The 15,910-nt window shown below is 50.6% G+C and overlaps 2 protein-coding genes across 3 annotated transcripts in view; both read right to left on the reverse strand.

Moving 5' to 3' along the window:
• Positions 1 to 581: 581 nt before the first annotated feature.
• On the reverse strand, positions 582 to 10,000 carry ESAM (endothelial cell adhesion molecule). 2 transcript variants are annotated; one of them, XM_003796761.3, is made up of 7 exons: positions 9,815 to 10,000; positions 6,099 to 6,286; positions 4,359 to 4,560; positions 4,030 to 4,185; positions 2,052 to 2,174; positions 1,635 to 1,761; positions 582 to 1,415 (listed from the first exon to the last, which is right to left on the reverse strand). In XM_003796761.3, the coding sequence occupies exons 1-7, from the start codon at positions 9,882 to 9,884 to the stop codon at positions 1,106 to 1,108; spliced, it is 1,176 nt and encodes a 391-aa protein (XP_003796809.1). In that variant the 5' UTR covers positions 9,885 to 10,000; the 3' UTR covers positions 582 to 1,105. The 2 variants fall into 2 exon arrangements, with proteins under 2 accessions (XP_003796809.1, XP_012665058.1); XM_012809604.2 differs by lacking the exon at positions 9,815 to 10,000 and having other exon boundaries at positions 6,099 to 7,269.
• Positions 10,001 to 13,968: 3,968 nt separating this feature from the next.
• MSANTD2 (Myb/SANT DNA binding domain containing 2) overlaps positions 13,969 to 15,910 on the reverse strand; it is a 37,662-nt gene continuing 35,720 nt past the window's right edge. Inside the window, exon 4 of the mRNA XM_023517338.1 lies at positions 13,969 to 15,500. Coding sequence (XP_023373106.1) covers positions 14,648 to 15,500 — 853 coding nt within the window. The 3' untranslated portion in view covers positions 13,969 to 14,647. The remainder of the gene's footprint in view (positions 15,501 to 15,910) is intronic.

The following is a 15,910-nucleotide window of genomic DNA, read 5'->3' on the forward strand; positions in this document are numbered from 1 at the left end:
CACCACTTGCTGAGGTAGGAGTCTCCATGGAAACCACAACCTCCTCCCCATTCCCAGGGCCACTCCATTTTCTGGGCAGAGAAACTGAGATCTAGAGGAGACCCCAGCCTTGATAGGAAAGAGCCTTGCAGAATTCAGACATGGACTTGCATCACACCCTATGCCCAGCTTTCGCTAATGACAATGGGGATCACGTCCAGAGGAGCCAGCAGGTGTGCTCCTTAAGGATTCAATGATTTGGGAGAGGGCAGCACAAGTCAGCTTCTTCTCACCTGCCCTGGAAGAGAAAGTGGGAGACTCACACCTTGAGCACAGAAAGTGCACAGTGGAAAGCACACCAAGCCCACCCCATTAGTGGTCAGAACGCTTTATTAGGGTCTCCTCAGCCTCCGGTCCTTTGCCCCTTTCCACAGGACAACAGATGACTCTTTAGCTCTATAACAGACTGGAAGAGCTACCCAGAACTAGTGAGCTCCAAGGCTATGGAGTAGTGCTACACGGCCTGGTTAAGTGTCCACTTTGCATCATTCTTGAGCTCAATTTCTGGGAATTCTGCTTTTGAAAGAGTGATTTGACTCTTCTTCCATACAAACACAGTGTATCTTTATTGAAATTGGCAAAATAAAAACAAAAACATACATTTCAAGTTAGTTCAAAAAATCTCTTCCCTATTTATTCCCTACCCCAACAAAACCTAACCAAGCCAGCAGGACAGGTTCTATCAATGCAGGCAGCCAGAGTGGGAGCAAAGGATGGTGTTAGATAGGGGCGGGGTGCAGATCAAGGAGGCCTGGGGGATTCAGTGGCTGAAGTCTCTGTCTGGGCCCTGGATGGGCAGCCCATCAGCATTCAGCTGGCTTCATAGGGAGGAGTGGGGGATCAGTAGAGGTGCCTCCTAATCCCAGGTCTATTTCTTCTTCTACCTCCTAGATATTTGGGTTTTACTGAGACTCTGCTTTCTCACAGTAAAGCAAGGTAGGGGACAAAGTGTTGGAGGCCCGGAGCATGGCTACCCTCCCAAGACTCGAGCCTCTGGGCTAGAGGTGACCCCTATGGGAAGGAGAGACACCAGACAGTATGGTACAGTCAATAAGTGGCTGGGCCATCACACCAGAGACCCAGCCTGACTCTGGGCAGGCACCATCACAGGCACGGCACCCATGCGGCTCAGGGCAGAGGAAGAAACCCCACCAGGGTTGGGGGATACTGGCTTGGAGTGGGCCCCATCTGTCCTGGGCAGTCTTGGTGAAGACAAGGCCTGGCTGGAGAGACTGGGTGTGGGGGTCGATGCACCAGGCCTGGGATGGGGATGCCGGAGGGCTCGTGCTGAGGTGACAGAGGAAAGGGTCCCGTTCTTGGAGATTGTGTCTGAGCCCTTGGGCCAGGGCAGGGTTGGGGGAGCAGTGGCATCCTCCCTGGTAATCAAAGAAGTAAGAAGAGGTCAGAAGTGGGAGGGGGAACCGGGAGAGTCCTACATGCTTTGTCTTATTCCCCATCGCCCCCCATACATCTGCCCTCCCCTCTCTCTCCCCTAAAATCTGCCCATAGAAATGTTTCAGCTACTGCTCACCTTTCCATTAGATGAGAGGGGAGCCAGGAGAGCCCCCAACGCAGCAGAGACCAGGGACACTTACTTGATATCATTGGCCAGCTCCTCCAGGGCCTTGCCCCGACGTTGGCACAAGAGGACCAGCCCAGCCAGCAGCCCCAATCCAATCAGGATGCCCACAACAGCTCCAGCTACCACCTCAGCCCTTGGTCCTAGAAAAGGTTTGGTGTTAGAGAGGGACACCCAGCTGTTCCCCACCCCTCTCCAATCCCATTATCCCACGGCCATCGTACACATCCTCTCTTTTTCCCTGTAAAGAAGAGGGGTTGCTGTCAAGCAGAAAATGGCCAGTCATCAACCAAACATTAGTACCAACATTTGAGCAGAGCAAGTTCCCTATCCTGTTACAAGGAGAGGCCTAGTGGACAGGCTTCCTCCCATCTTACACCCCACCATCACCACCACTGACCATTCTCGTTAAACACACTTACCCCTCACTGACCTGTGCTCACTTCCAGGGTCACATTGCACTGGGCACTGCCCACCATATTGTGAGCCTTGCAGATATAGACTCCAGACATGGAAGTGGAAAGGTTGGTGAGTCTTAAAGACCCACGGATGGCATCTGTGGACACAATTTAGCCATCAGTCCAGGTACCCTCCTGCCCAGGGGAGGAGAATCCCTTTCCCTCCTCTAGAATGTGCCCCCTCTGATTCTCTAGAGTCACAGATTGTCTATTCCATGATCAAGGGGAAAGGTGCCACAGCCAGCATGCTGGGCCCTGCTCAGTCACCCTCTCCATTTCCACCCTTTAGTGCACCCAACTCATATCTGAAAAAAGAGGCCAAAGGGGAATGATGTACCAGAAAACCAAAATACTGCTTTTGCTTATTGTATTTATGAAGGGCAGTGTGAGAGAGAAAGAACATTAGGCTAGGAACTAAAAAGCCTGGGTCCCAAAACAGGCTGTGTGACTCCAAGAAAATTATTTGAGCCAGGTGCGTTGGCTCATGCCTATAATCCCAGCACTGTGGGAGGCTGAGGAGGAAGAATTGCTTGAGCTCAGGAGTTGGAGACTTGCCTGAACAAGAGAGAGACCCTAAGTCATGGAAAAAATTGAAAAACTGAAAAACCCAGCCGGGCACCGTGGTGAGTGCCTGTAGTCCCAGAGGCTGAGGCAGGGGGATGCCCACAGCCTGAGTCTGAGGTTGCAGTGAGCTATGACACCACTGCACTCTGCACAACAACAACAAAAGCAAAGAAGTAAAAAATAAGCAAGGAAATAAAATAACCCCCCCCAAAAGAAAATTATTTGATACCCCTGGGTCTGCATCTCTTCATCTGTGTAATGGGGACAATATAATCTACCTGCTGGCATTGAAAGGGTTGTATGGACTATTCATTATAAGAGTTAACATTTATTGGCTGCCAATTCCACACTGAAGACCGCTCCAAGTTCTTTCCATGTACTACCTTACAAAAATGTCACAAAGAACCTGTGAGTAAATAAGCACTATTCTGAAAAAGAAAAAAAGCGTCTTTGGAAAATTAAGGTAGAAGAAATGAAAAGTAGAAAAAAGGCAAAATGAAAATCTCTATTCCTACTACTTAGGTCCAACAGTTGCTAACATTTTTTTTTTTTTTTTTGAGACAGAGCCTCAAGGTGTCACCCTGGGTAGAGTGCTAACATTTTGCCATATTTATTTGCTTTAGTGTTTTGTTTTGTTTTGTTTTGAGACAGAGTTTCACTGTATCGCCCTCTGTAGAGTGCTTTGGAGTCACAGCTCACAGCAACCTCCAACTCCTGGGCTTAGGTGATTCTCTTGCCTCAGCCTCCCGAGTAGCTGGGACTACAGGCACCTGCCACAACACCTGGCTATATTTTTGTTATAGTTTGGCTGGGGCCGGATTCTAACCTGCCACCCTTGGTATATGGGGCCAGCACCCTACCCACTGAGCCACAGGTGCCATATTTATTTGATTTCACTCTTTTACTGAGACAATTTAAGGTAAATACTCCAACATAAATCTCCAAAAAATAAGGACATCATCCCACATAACCACAATACCATTGCCACACCTAAGAAATTAATGATAGTTATCTAAAATCATCTAATACTCCATATTAAAGATGTTTCAATTGTACCTAAAATATTTTTTATAACTGGTGTGTTCAAATTGCATTGGTGGGTTCAAACAGGTGTGGGTAAAATCCCTATTTTACAAATGCAGGAAGGGAAGCTCAGGGTCACAGAGCTAGTGAATGGAAGGGCTGGAATTTGAACAGAGACACTGTAGCTCCAGAGCCTCTTTGGTCACAGTACACAGCACTTGGACGTACCTAACACCCGGTAGGCCATTTTCTCTGTCCTCCCCAGTACTTTTCCACATTGCTTCCTCTTTCCACCCCAGCTTCTCTAGTATCTCTCATCTTTCCCCTTCCCAGCCACAGTCCAGCTGTTTCCAGACGTGCCCTCACCTAAAAGTGGTGCAAAGAAAACCTGGGGGGCTGGGGGCGGCCGCTCCCACTGGTATTGGGCAGCAGGCTTACTCCTCGGGGACTGGCAATTCAGGGTCACGTTGGTCCCCACACGGGGTACACCCAGGAGACGGCAGGATGGAGGAGCTGGAGGAACTGAGCAAAGGGAGAAACATGAAAACCCACACCCAAGGGGCCCACAGACCCTCCCGCTCCACAGCCTGCCATATGCTGTGTCACTCTGTTTGCCCCTGGCCAAACCCTCCACTCAGCCTCACACCTCTGAGTGTGGGCTGGGAGGGGCCTGGCAGTGCATGCTTCTCACTTACCCAGCACATTGAGTTCTAAAGTTTTGATGCCATGGCTTTTACTTATGTCTTGGCTGCCTTGCACATTCACAGAACAGATATAGGTGCCAGAGTCTTTCTCCCGGAGGCCCTGCAGGCGCAGGGACACATTTCGGGAAGGCATGGGGTAGACCAAGGATGCTCCAGTTGTGTTTGACGTGACCCCATTGACGTAGGCCAACACCTGGTGTGGGCATAACACCACCCTGTTATTATTTACACATGTGCATCATGTCCAAAGGCCCAGCCACTAGCCTCCCCTAAACTGGCATGCTTCAGATGCCTCCCACCTGTGCCCATCCTTCTAATCTGCACCAGCTCCCATCTACCCCTTTCTCCCTAGGTCCTGTCCCAGGGTCCTCTTCCTGTCCCTGGGTCCTCTTCACCAGAGCAGTTCAATTCTAAATCCCTTAGGCATTATTTCTTCATCTCTCACTTGGAGTGTTTAGAAATGTGGCATAATAAGGGAAGGCGTATGGATGAAAGAAACTTAGATTGCACGGGTAGATATGGATTTTGTAGGGCCTAAAATTTATAAAATGGGGGCCTCTTCAAGAAGAAGATACAGGCTTGGTGCCTGTGGCTCAAGTGGCTAAGGAACCAGCTACATACACCTAAGGTGGTGGGTTTGAATCCAGCCCCGGCCCACCAAAACAACAATGCCGGCTGCAACCAAAAAATAGCCAGGTGTTGTGAGGTGGGCACCTGTGGTCCCAGGTACTTGGGGAGGCTGAGGCAGGAGACTCGCTTGAGCCCAGGAGTTGGAGGTTGCTGTGAGCTATGATGCCACAGCACTCTACCCAGGGGGACAGCTTGAGGCTTTGTCTCAAAAAAAAAAAAAAAAAAAAAAAAAAAAGAAGAAGAAGATACAAATATCCTCTGTATGTATGTATACAGAATCTCCCTCTGTTGCCCGGGGTAGAGTGTGGTGGCAACATTACAGCTCACTGGAACCTCAGGCTCTTGGGCTCAAGCAATCCTCCTGGCCTCATCCTCCAGAGTAGTTGAGACCACAGGTGCGGGCCACCACACCTGGCTAATTTTTAATATTTTTGTTAGCCTGAGTCTCACTTTTGCTCAGGCTGGTCTCAAACTCCTGAGCTCAAGTGATCTTTCCACCTCAGCCTCCCAGAGTGCTAGGATTACAAGAAAAAGAAGATAAAAATATCTTAAGAAAAAAAATTGAAATGCTTGAACACATTTTCCAGGACCTTGGAAGGAACCCATACAAAAGAGTTCTGAAAATTACTCTCTTGGCTTCTTGGTAAATTGTCCTTTGAGTAGGCATGGTGGGAAGGAAAAGTAGGGGAGATTATGGAAGGTGGTATAAAGGGGTGGGGGGACAGGTGACAGTCATTTGGGAAGAGAAATGGCCCGTGACTTGACAGGGTCCAAAGTAGAGCATAAGAAAACAAGAACATGGCTTTTAAAAGTTGTGTTACTTGTCCTAAGCCTGTCCTCTTTCCTTAACTTTGCCCCCACCCACCCTAACCCCCCCCCCCAACCGTGTAAAATGCCTGTTGCATTTCTAGGGAAAGTTGGCAAAAGAGAATTCTATGCGGGAAGCGTCCAATTAAAAAAAAAAAAAAAACTGAACCGGTGAGAATTCTTGCTTATCCCAGACACTCCTTCCTGAGCCCCATTCCCTGGTCACCCCTCCCGCCTACCTACGCCTCCTGCTGGGTGCAATTTGCCACAGGCTGCGATGTTTTCCTCCCTCACCTGGACAGGTTCCTTCCCTTCCTGCTTCAGGGACCAAATCACGACGAGCACCTCCCTGGGCTGGGCCGAAGACACCTCCCCGTGCAGGGTGTACCACGCCGGGAGCACCACCTCTGCTCCTTCCACCGCCTGCAACTTGGAGAGGCCGGCCGGCGCGTGCATCTCCAGCTGGGCCCGCGAGGGGGACGCTGGAGACGAGAGCAAGGAGGCCGCTCTGAGCGCCGAGGGCTGGCTCCTGGCTCTGTCCCGCGACTCTGCCCCACGCGGCTCGAGCGAACCGGAAAGATGCGCCTCGGCGAGGTCTGGAGCAGCGCCCAGCGCCCGCCAACCCAGTGTCTTGCTTTCAATGTCATTGGACTTTCTTCTCTCCATCCCCCCCCCACGCCCCCAGCTCCTGGGTTTGTAGCACGGATAGGGCCCCATTTATTTGCATTTGATATGCCCCAAGAAGAGGAGGCAGATCTCCGGCTAGGAGGGGAAGGACATATCTACTACCTTTGTTCTACACCCCTCGTAGCCCATTTGTTCCCCCAGTTTCCGAGGGCGAGAGCTGAGGGAGAGCAGCGACGCTGGTCGGGACAGCAAGGGTTCCTCACTCCCCAGTTCTCAACCCGATAGGCGGAGGCGGTTGGGAGGTCGCCGGGTTAAGGATCAACCCCGCGGCTCCTTCTGAACTGTCCAGAGCAGAGAGTGGAGTGGCCCAGACCCAAGCCCGGCCCGGTGGCTGCGGTGGTCCCCAGCCTCCTGCCCAGTCCGATCGCGCTAGGCTTCCCCAGGAAAGCGGGGTGTGAAGACCCACAAAGCTCGCCTGAAGCCTTCTGAGGTGCGGGCGACCTGGCTGAATCCTCTCTGATCGCAAGGAATTAAAGGCCGGGCGAACGATGATCTCCTGACATGTGCAAAGCTTCCCTACGCGTGTCGGGAGCCCAGGAGGTGGACTGGTGATCGTTTCAAGGAGGGGGCTATCATTTACCCTGTGGCGTCCAGGAAGACTCGTGTTTTGACCTTCAGAGAGGCAACGGAGCAGCCGAGTGCTAACTCCTTTGGGGACTATCTTGGGCTTATGCCCGACCAGGCCTGAGGCCCTGTTCCTGAGCCCTGCTCTTCCTGGGCCTCGATATTCTGCGCCACAGCACGGGAGAAGCACCATCGCGTGGCAAGCAGGTTGCAACTCGTGGGCAGAGGCCGCGGACAGCTCCGGCTCTCCGCCTTGGCCTTGGTAGCTCCAGCCTGGAGGCCTCTAAGCGCCGGGAGCCGATCTGGTCAGGATGCCCCCCCCACCGCTTCCCGCGGCGCTTCTTTATAGAGCCCCCATCCCTATTCCTCGGCCTTGGCAGCACCCCCCTTCCCATTTCCTGGAGGGTTCCGACGGGCTGGGCAGGAAACTTGGACTCAGTGATAAGGCCGAGCACAATGAAGGGGGGGCCGCCAGACCGGAGGCGTTATGGGCGAAAACAACTCCAGTCTCAAGGAACTCGACGCCCCTTGGGGACCCAGGCCCGGGGGCCACTGGGCCGAGGCAGGGCAGGCCAGGAGCCTGCGGACGGTGCGGCTCTCTCCGATGGTTTCCGCAGCACACACGGAGCATCCAGAAACGGTTCCCGCCAGGAAACCGCCTGAGCCTCCGGGGTGGGGGCTGGGGGACGAGCTTCCTTGGCATGCGTTCTCCGAGGGACCCCCCCCCCCATTCATAACTGCACGTTGCAAAAGGCAGAGGAGGGTTACAATAGATAGTGATGGATACCCTAGGGTCTGAGCAAGTACTCCCTGGCTTAGCCCTCGGTCAAAAACTAGGAGCAGCAAAGGGTCCTCCGTCCCGGGTGCCTGCTGGAGCCAAAGCCCCCACGACTGGTCAACCCTGTCTGCTCCCAGGGTCCAGGGGGCCTCTGGGAGAGAAAAGGAGGTTGGTTGGGTCTGAGTGAAGGACAAAGGGGAGGCCCAAGAAAGGGACCCTTCCAGCTCACGGCCCACTAGGAGACCAGAGTGAGGGAGCAGGCGAGGGCCTAAGGAGAGCGAAATGGGCCCGCTCCCCAGGGCTACTATTTTTAGTCTCCCTCTTTCTCTGAGAAACTCCCCCCGCGGGCTTCTCACGCCCCAGGGGCAGCAGCATTGAGCCGCTGATGAGCGCACAGGGCAGGAGGGCCTCACTGAGAGCCCAGTGTAGCTGAGCCGGGAGCCTGCCCGGTGTGCCTCGGTCCTGAGCGCCATTTAACCCTCGAATGGCCGGCAGGAGAGGGGAACTGTCTCGGTGAACCCCGAAAAACTTTTGAGTCGGGGGCCTTCAGTATGACAAACTGAGGCTCAGAACTGGGATAGAAAAAGGAGAAGATGCAGATAAGCTCCAGGTGATACCCAGGATGCCCAGGCAGCAAACTTGGGTTTTCCTCCCTTGCTGTTCACCTGCCCCTTTCCCCCGCAGGAGGGGGCTAGGAGAGTTGAGGTGGAACCCCAAAGAAAAAGAAGAGCTGAGGTTGAAGTTGGGAGAGCCAGGCTGAGAAGTTGAGGGATCCTGGATCAACCCACCAAGTCTAGAGGGGCTTGGAAGCTGCTTTGATGTGGCTGGGGATGGGAGCTGCTCTTGAGACTCACTTTGTCTGGAATGGTCCCTTTCATGGGAACCCTAATCTTTCATGCCCCAACACCCTTGGGGTACAGACCAGGCCAAAGAGGGTACAGGCAGGACCTAGGATCCCCATTTCAGTCCCCATCATTGTAACTGAATTTCACTCTGCATCTTTCCAGGCCTTACTTGCACTGGCATCCTCCAACCTGAGAGACAGTTAAAGCAGATATGGACATTAACCCCCATTCCAGATCCTTGACAGAGGAAAGGCAATACAGCCTGGGAGGCAGCAAGTGAAATAGCTTATAATGGGCTTAGCTCCTACTTGGTCCTTTTCTCCCCCACAGGGAGCCCTGAACCACCAGCTCCTACTGAAGCCAGGGCCCCCGCAGGCCTTCGATACGTCCCAACCACTTGCTCCAAAGACCTTCCTCTCTGACCCTTGGGACCTGCTTCCCTATTTCTCTTGTCCCTTTAGTTTTGGGAACAGATGGGTTGGTGGACCTGGGGGAGGGGGTATCACAATTCTACTCTGCGCATTTGTATCCCTCCCCCATTTCCTGTGTCCCAAATGACCTCACGGTCATCCTTTTGGGACACCTCCCTTCATTCCCAAGGCAGGAAGCAGGAAGAGGGGGCAAGAGGGAGGATCTGGGCCAGGGAATTGACATGAAGTGCCTTTGTCAGACCTGAGGACCAGGGACTCCCTTGGGAGATGTTTCTCATCAGCTTGTGTGTGGGGTGGAGGGACTAGAGGGGGGCTGGGGTTAGGTCCTTAAGCTCTTTAGCCAGTGTCTCATCTTCATCTAGCGGCTCAGCTCATCTGGCTCTGCTAGGTGGGAGGTGGGGGGGGGCTGAGGAATGGCTCTGATAACTCACCCCAGAGGTCTCCAGATCTTCCAGGCAATTCCCTTACTTCCCTCCCACACACAAACACAGCACCCAAACTGGGAGCTATCCCTGCCAGAGCAGGGAGAAAAGTCAGCACGGGTCACTGATGCCCCAGGGTGGGGTGGGCTGGGGGTGGGTGGTTAAGGGAGGGCAAGAGATGGAGGCGGAAGTCTTATCGCACCGGTTCCTCATCAGTGCGAAAAAGCCTCCCTCAGGGTCTGATTCGCCCCATCCCGCGTTCCAGGCCCCCTCCTGTACTCACCGAGGGTACTCAGCCCCAGAAACAAAAGGCGCAGCACGTCGGTCGCTGGGGGCCTGGGCAGTGAAATCATGGCCCTCCCTGGCCCCGATGGAGTCCGGAGGCCCAGCTCAGGGACACACCGACTGACAGGTGCCACCGCTGCGCAACGGGCCGGAGCGGGTGCGGGAACCCGGCCACTGACACCAAGGGCGGCCCCAGCCCAAGTCTGTGCTCCTGTGTGCCTGTGCTGGGGTGGGGACCGACGGCGACAGGGGGGCGGGGCATTCGAGGGGGCGGAGAGGTCGCCGTCCTCCCGGGCGGGGCGCGCGGGTGACTCTGCGGAGAGGGGGCGCTCCTAGCTCTCCAAAAGCCGGATCCCACGGCCTTTACCCGGTCAGGACTCAGGGTGGGGTTGGTAAGTCGTTATGTCCCCACAAGCAGGCCCGGAGCTCAAGGAGCAAGAGGGGAGTCTTGAACTATCATTCTGCGCCATACCCACCCCCTCCGGCGGGGTTGGATAGAAAAGGTGACTAAGAAAGGAGTGGAAAGTTTGGAGACTATCCCAAACCTAGAAGCCACCCGGGTACCCCTGACACCGCCAATGCGTTAGGGGTCTGGCTCAAATCACTGGCACCAAGAGTGGAGGTGGCGCGTCCTCGTCCTAACCTGAGCGGCCTTCCCGGAGGAGGAGAGAGTAGCGTTCCCCCTGGGTCCCCGGGACTCCGCAGTGTGCGGGGCGCAGTGGCAGGAAGAGGCCGGAGCATCCGCCCTGCAGGACCCGTTCTGCTGCCGGGATCAACTGCTTTTCCAGCGCCAGGGCCGGCCTCCGCCACCCCTCCGGAGTCAGGAAGGGTTACAGCCACGCCCGCCACCACCCATCTCGCACGAGGGGGAACTTTGAAGGGCCCTGGGCTGCACCGGGACGCGCCAGCACCTGCGGGTCCGTCTTTACCCGTGAGCGGGTAAGAGAGGGCTCCTCGGTGAGTTCTTGCAGACCCCTAAAATCCACGCTGGGTGATTACCCTAGTCTTGAGCCTCACACCCCAAGCAGGGGAAAATGGCGCAAGGTAGGAGCTGAGCAGGAAACTGAGGCAATACTAGTTAGGTTCCTAGCTCCTCTTCCGCCATCCCCAAATGAGCAGCTCACAGGCCTTATGCTGACCGAGGGCGGCTGTGGGAAGAGACAGGACAGAGTCCTCCGTTTCCTCTTTATTCCCCAAATCTGTAATGCCTCCCATCGCTGCAATGAAGGCTCAGGCTCGCTCTGATCCTTTAATTCCCTGGAGTAGATCTTGTTCGCTGGGAATTTAATTTAACCGCCTCCTCCCCCCGCCACTTATCAAAGGGCACCTCTGCGCCCTCTGGCGGCCGCGACTCCCTTACAGGAGACGCACCTGTTCTTGATTCTCATCCAATAGCCAAAAAAAAAGGAGGGGGGACGCTGCTTCAAACGTCTGAGCACAGCTCAACCACTGAGCAAAGGACACCAAGGGCAGAAAGCCTAACGAATTCCTGGCGCTGCCTGTTCTAGAAGCAGAGTTGTCTGAGGAGCAGAGCAGCCAGGCCTGCTGTATTCCATCTACTCCACACAGTTGTCTGCTGTTTGAACACCGAGTATGGTCCTTGTGCCTACACTGCACAAGGTCTTTCTCCACACAGCGCCCCATAGGCCCTCTCGGCTGCCTCTTCCCAGTGTGACTTGTCTGGCTTCTCTTCAAATACCTGTCATGCAGTGGCTTTGAGAATGCCTATGCAAACACTAGCTTGCTCATGCAAACCCTGGAATCTAATACTTGCCAAGCCGTGGCAGCAAAGGCAAGAGGAATAGGTACCTGCCAGTCCCATACTCTTATGCAAACTATAAGCTTAGAACAGCCAAGTAGACTGAGTGGAGGGGGTGGGGGCTGGTTTCCCTATTCTATCACACTCAAATTTTTCTTGGCTTTACTGGAAGTTGCAAACCACCTCTTGTAAGCACCCCTCCTTTGTTTCCAGCCCAGAGTTAAGTCTCCCAAATAAGAAAATCCTTCCGAGAGAGGTACAGGACAAAGTCTTTTGGTTCTAACCCAGGACACCAAAGCATCTAATCACACACGCTGTGCTCTCATTCCCTGCAGCTAACGTTTCCTTCAGAATTCAGATTCTGAATAACGTGCCACATGCGAAGTGAAGCTACTATCCAGGATCTGTAGGCAGTGACAGATAAGGTCTCGTCAAGACTTTTTCACCTCCCAAGAATTTCCCTCACTGTATCTTGCCTCATTTTCCAATTACTTCTTTCTTCTGACCCTAAGGCAGTCAAGTCATAGCAGGAGTCAGCAGGGCGGCTCCATTACTCTCCATGTTCACCAGGATGCATTTTAGAATGGACACTGCTCTCCTCCTTGGGGTAAAACCCAATGTTGGCACAGATAATGTGTGTGTGACTCGGGAACTGCTTATATAAACATGTGTGCAAGAGCTAAGTCCATATGATTTCATACGTTGGGCGCTTGAATAGCATTAGCGTTTCTTCCAATCACACCTCATTTCATATCTCCAAAGTATTTCCTAATACTGATTCTTACATCTGAATAGAGTCTCTCTGTCTTTAAGGCTTCATTAAGGACTAAATAGTCCTTTTCTTGTTTTCAGCAATGCTCATAGTTATCTGACAACCTACTTTCTCTTTTCTAGACTGTTCTAGCTAAAGAGACTGAATATTCAGGATTCATAAGCTGCTTTCTTTGCAAGCTACCAACTCCCAAGGCTGGGTTGTGTCCTCTTCCCCCCTCATCCTCACCCATCCCAAGCCAAATGGTGAAAACATACTAGATTTAGTCTTTGGCGTCTTCTCCATGCCACTCATAGTGCTCCAGCAATGCCCCATTCTGGGTCTAAAACATCCTCATTAAATTTTTCCTAAATGTTCTGCTTTAGCTAAGCAACTAACATCAATGGAAAATGGGATGCAGAAAAAAATGCATGAAGCATAATCTTAGTTTTGGGATTGGTCATTGGCAAGCTCTGGGGAATTTTGTGTAGTATTCTAATTAATAATTCTTTTTCTACAGCACTTGGCACTGAATACTCTGAGACTATTGCTACATGATGGTCAATGGTGCCTCAGCCTTGAGGACTATAACTCCAAGTTCCAAAGAAGAGAAAACTCATGAGGATTTCCTGAGGGCCCTGCCTACATAACAGGTGCTGCATTCAGACACTCTCAGGGTATTTATACTCTCTCTGAACCAGCACCCATTTTTAGCAGGCACATCAAAAAACAGCCAACTCCACAAACCCAGACTCAAATAACATAAATAAAAGTCCTCCTATTGTTATTATAAGATCTCCAGACATTAGAAAAATAAATATGCATTAACCAAGAGGTTTAGAATGAGAAAAATCACTGATTTGAGACCATTCAGGTTGCAGGAAAAGAACAATTTTTTTGTCCACATGCAAATTTATCTCCAGTAGTATAGAAAAATGGGGAGAAGGATAGCTCTTACCTGGATTGGCAGCCCATTTAGGTACCTGAGAGATGCAGGGGAATCATTAAAGACAGTCAATCTAACCAGCTCCTGCCACAAGGCAAGTGATCCTTGACTACTCTATTAGTGAGCTATTCTTAGCCAAAAGTACTAACCTTGGCTACTCTATTAATGAGCTATTCTTAGCCAAGAGTACTAACTCTAACTAGAGTGATGGTTGACCCACAAGAAATCTCTGAAAGATCCAAACACGATAGTTACCTTCCTAATGTACTGATATGTTCCAATTTTCTCTCCTACGGATCACGTTTAAAAGACATTTTTTGGATGTTTATATTGGATCCTCATTTTCCTTTTTTAGAGATAGCCAAGATGACATCAGTTTTCTACTTGTGCTCCTTGAGAGACTGGCTCCTGAACACTAAGTGTAAAAGATTAGGAATGAGTCTCTTACAAACTCATGCACTTAGGGTCAGAAGGATTATCCTTGTCATTTTTTAAAAAGAAATACAAAGTGAGATGCCTAATGACCTTTGGTGCTTTGACAAGAAATTATGGCATTGGTCAATGGGGTGTAGAGAGTGCGAGACAGTGAAGCTCTCCTGCTCTGTTCTGTTCAGTCTCAGCAGGAAAGTCAGGGCACAGTTCCCACTGCTAGTGTGGCCACACTCTGCTACAAAAAGCTCAACTAGTACGCCAAGAGGCCAGGAATTACTTTAATTTTTTCTTTTAAAAAAAGTTGAAACGGCAACACAACCGTAAAGTTGGTACATCACAGAAACGAAGGTCTTTGCAGGCAACACTGATTGGAAATAGCAAAACACTTGGTTGGTGAAAAAAAATGAAACTCTAAATTATATACAATAGTAGCTAAGGGAGATATTGAAAAACAGTCTTATTTACCGCGACTCGGGATTTAACTTGCCATTATCTATTGCTTATTTATTCAGGGTTGTAAATATTACTTATAGAGAGACATAGAGATGTGTAAAAATGAAACATTGTGAAAAAAATACAATTTTCAATTTCATATGAAACTCAAAGTATAAGTTTTGTCCAATATGGAATGTACCTACAATTTGTTTATATTAGGGCTTTAAAATTCATTTAAAAATTGGTTTTTTGTCTTTAAAAAAGAAATAGCTGGCCCACCAGGCAAGTTCGCTATATTTCTTGCTCGCTCAAAGTGAGCATGTGCAGGTGGGGTCTGTTTGTTCTGCCCAAAGTCTGCTACGATGCCTTAAAAGTTGTACTGGCCCCAGTCGTGGAAAGAATTTCCATGAAGAGTCTGATGGCAGCATCTGGATGAGGAACAGTCTGGGTGACGGGGAACAGTAGAGGAGGAGGAGGTAAAAGCCAGAATCCTTATGAAGGATGACATTCAGTTGTTAAACTTTAAAGGGTATCCAATGGCTTTTTCCAGGCACTCAACTAAAGAGCCAGCGGAAAGAAAATCCCTCTCTACTTCTACAAATTTGATGTAGATGGATTTGGGGGAAACTCCGGGATCCACAATACAGTTCTGGGACAAAAACCCGTTAATACCAACCCAATCTTTGCTGAAGGTTTTGGTATTTGCTTGGAAATGTAAAAATAAGCATTGCTGCAGAGTCCTGACCTCAGCAATCCCGAGGTAGCAATAGATAATTCGGGTGGGTTCTATTTCCACCTGTAACGAGGCCTGTGCTGAAAGGGTTTCCAGGTCAACCCGGCCCTCTTTTCCCGCATCCAGAGAATGTTGCTCCACATGGGGTGACAGGGGTCTCTCAATACATTCTTCATAGCCAATGGCATAAAGGCCAGGGCTTTTAGGAATGCCTCCAGGCAATAAATACTGAACAACATTCCCACCGGTTGGTTTGGAGTGGGCAATGGGTATCCAGTCAATTTCCATGTGTAGCTCCAAGCACCTAGCTTCGCTAATAGTGATCTCTAAAAATTTGTAGTAAACATTTTTCCAGTTCATTTTCTGCACTCGGGTCATAATGATCCGCCCTTCAGGCTTCTCAGAGTTGAAGTACTCCCGAAGTCGCTTGCCAAGAGGCACCTGGGAGCTGATTTCCGCATAATGGTACCGAATATCCTCTTTCCAACGGGTGTTGTAACCAATTCCAAAAATGGCCAGTTTATTAGAAAGATGGAGCCTTGAAAAGTCTGTCCAGCTCTGAAACAGTTCCCACTTCAACTGTACCGATTCCAAAATCTGTACAATATTCTGCATGATGTCTCTCTTCCTAGAAAGAGAAATAAAAGTCAGATTCCTCGGGTGTCTAGAACAGGACAGTCACATGCACTTTGTGTGATGATGGGGATGGTCTATACCTGTGCTGTCTAATATGGTACCACTAGGACTTAAAAGGTGGCTAATGTGAGTAAAGCGTTACACTTTTAATTGTATTTAATTTAAAATTACATTTAAACAGCCACATGTAACTAGGGGTTACCATATTAGATCATGCAGGTGTAATCACAGTATTAAAAGGTAAGAAATATCCACCCCTAGGAGTATATAGGAATTAATGATAAACGACTTTCCATTCCTTCTGTAGCCTTGCTGTATCATATTTAATCAATATTAACACCCCAAACTCCAGGATTTCAGAAATCCAAGGGTAACAAATTTTTTTTTTTTTTTTTTTTTTTT

This window comes from Otolemur garnettii, unplaced genomic scaffold (genome assembly GCF_000181295.1).
Source record: "Otolemur garnettii isolate 467f Iridium unplaced genomic scaffold, OtoGar3 scaffold00108, whole genome shotgun sequence".
In the NCBI taxonomy this organism is placed as follows: domain Eukaryota; kingdom Metazoa; phylum Chordata; class Mammalia; order Primates; family Galagidae; genus Otolemur; species Otolemur garnettii.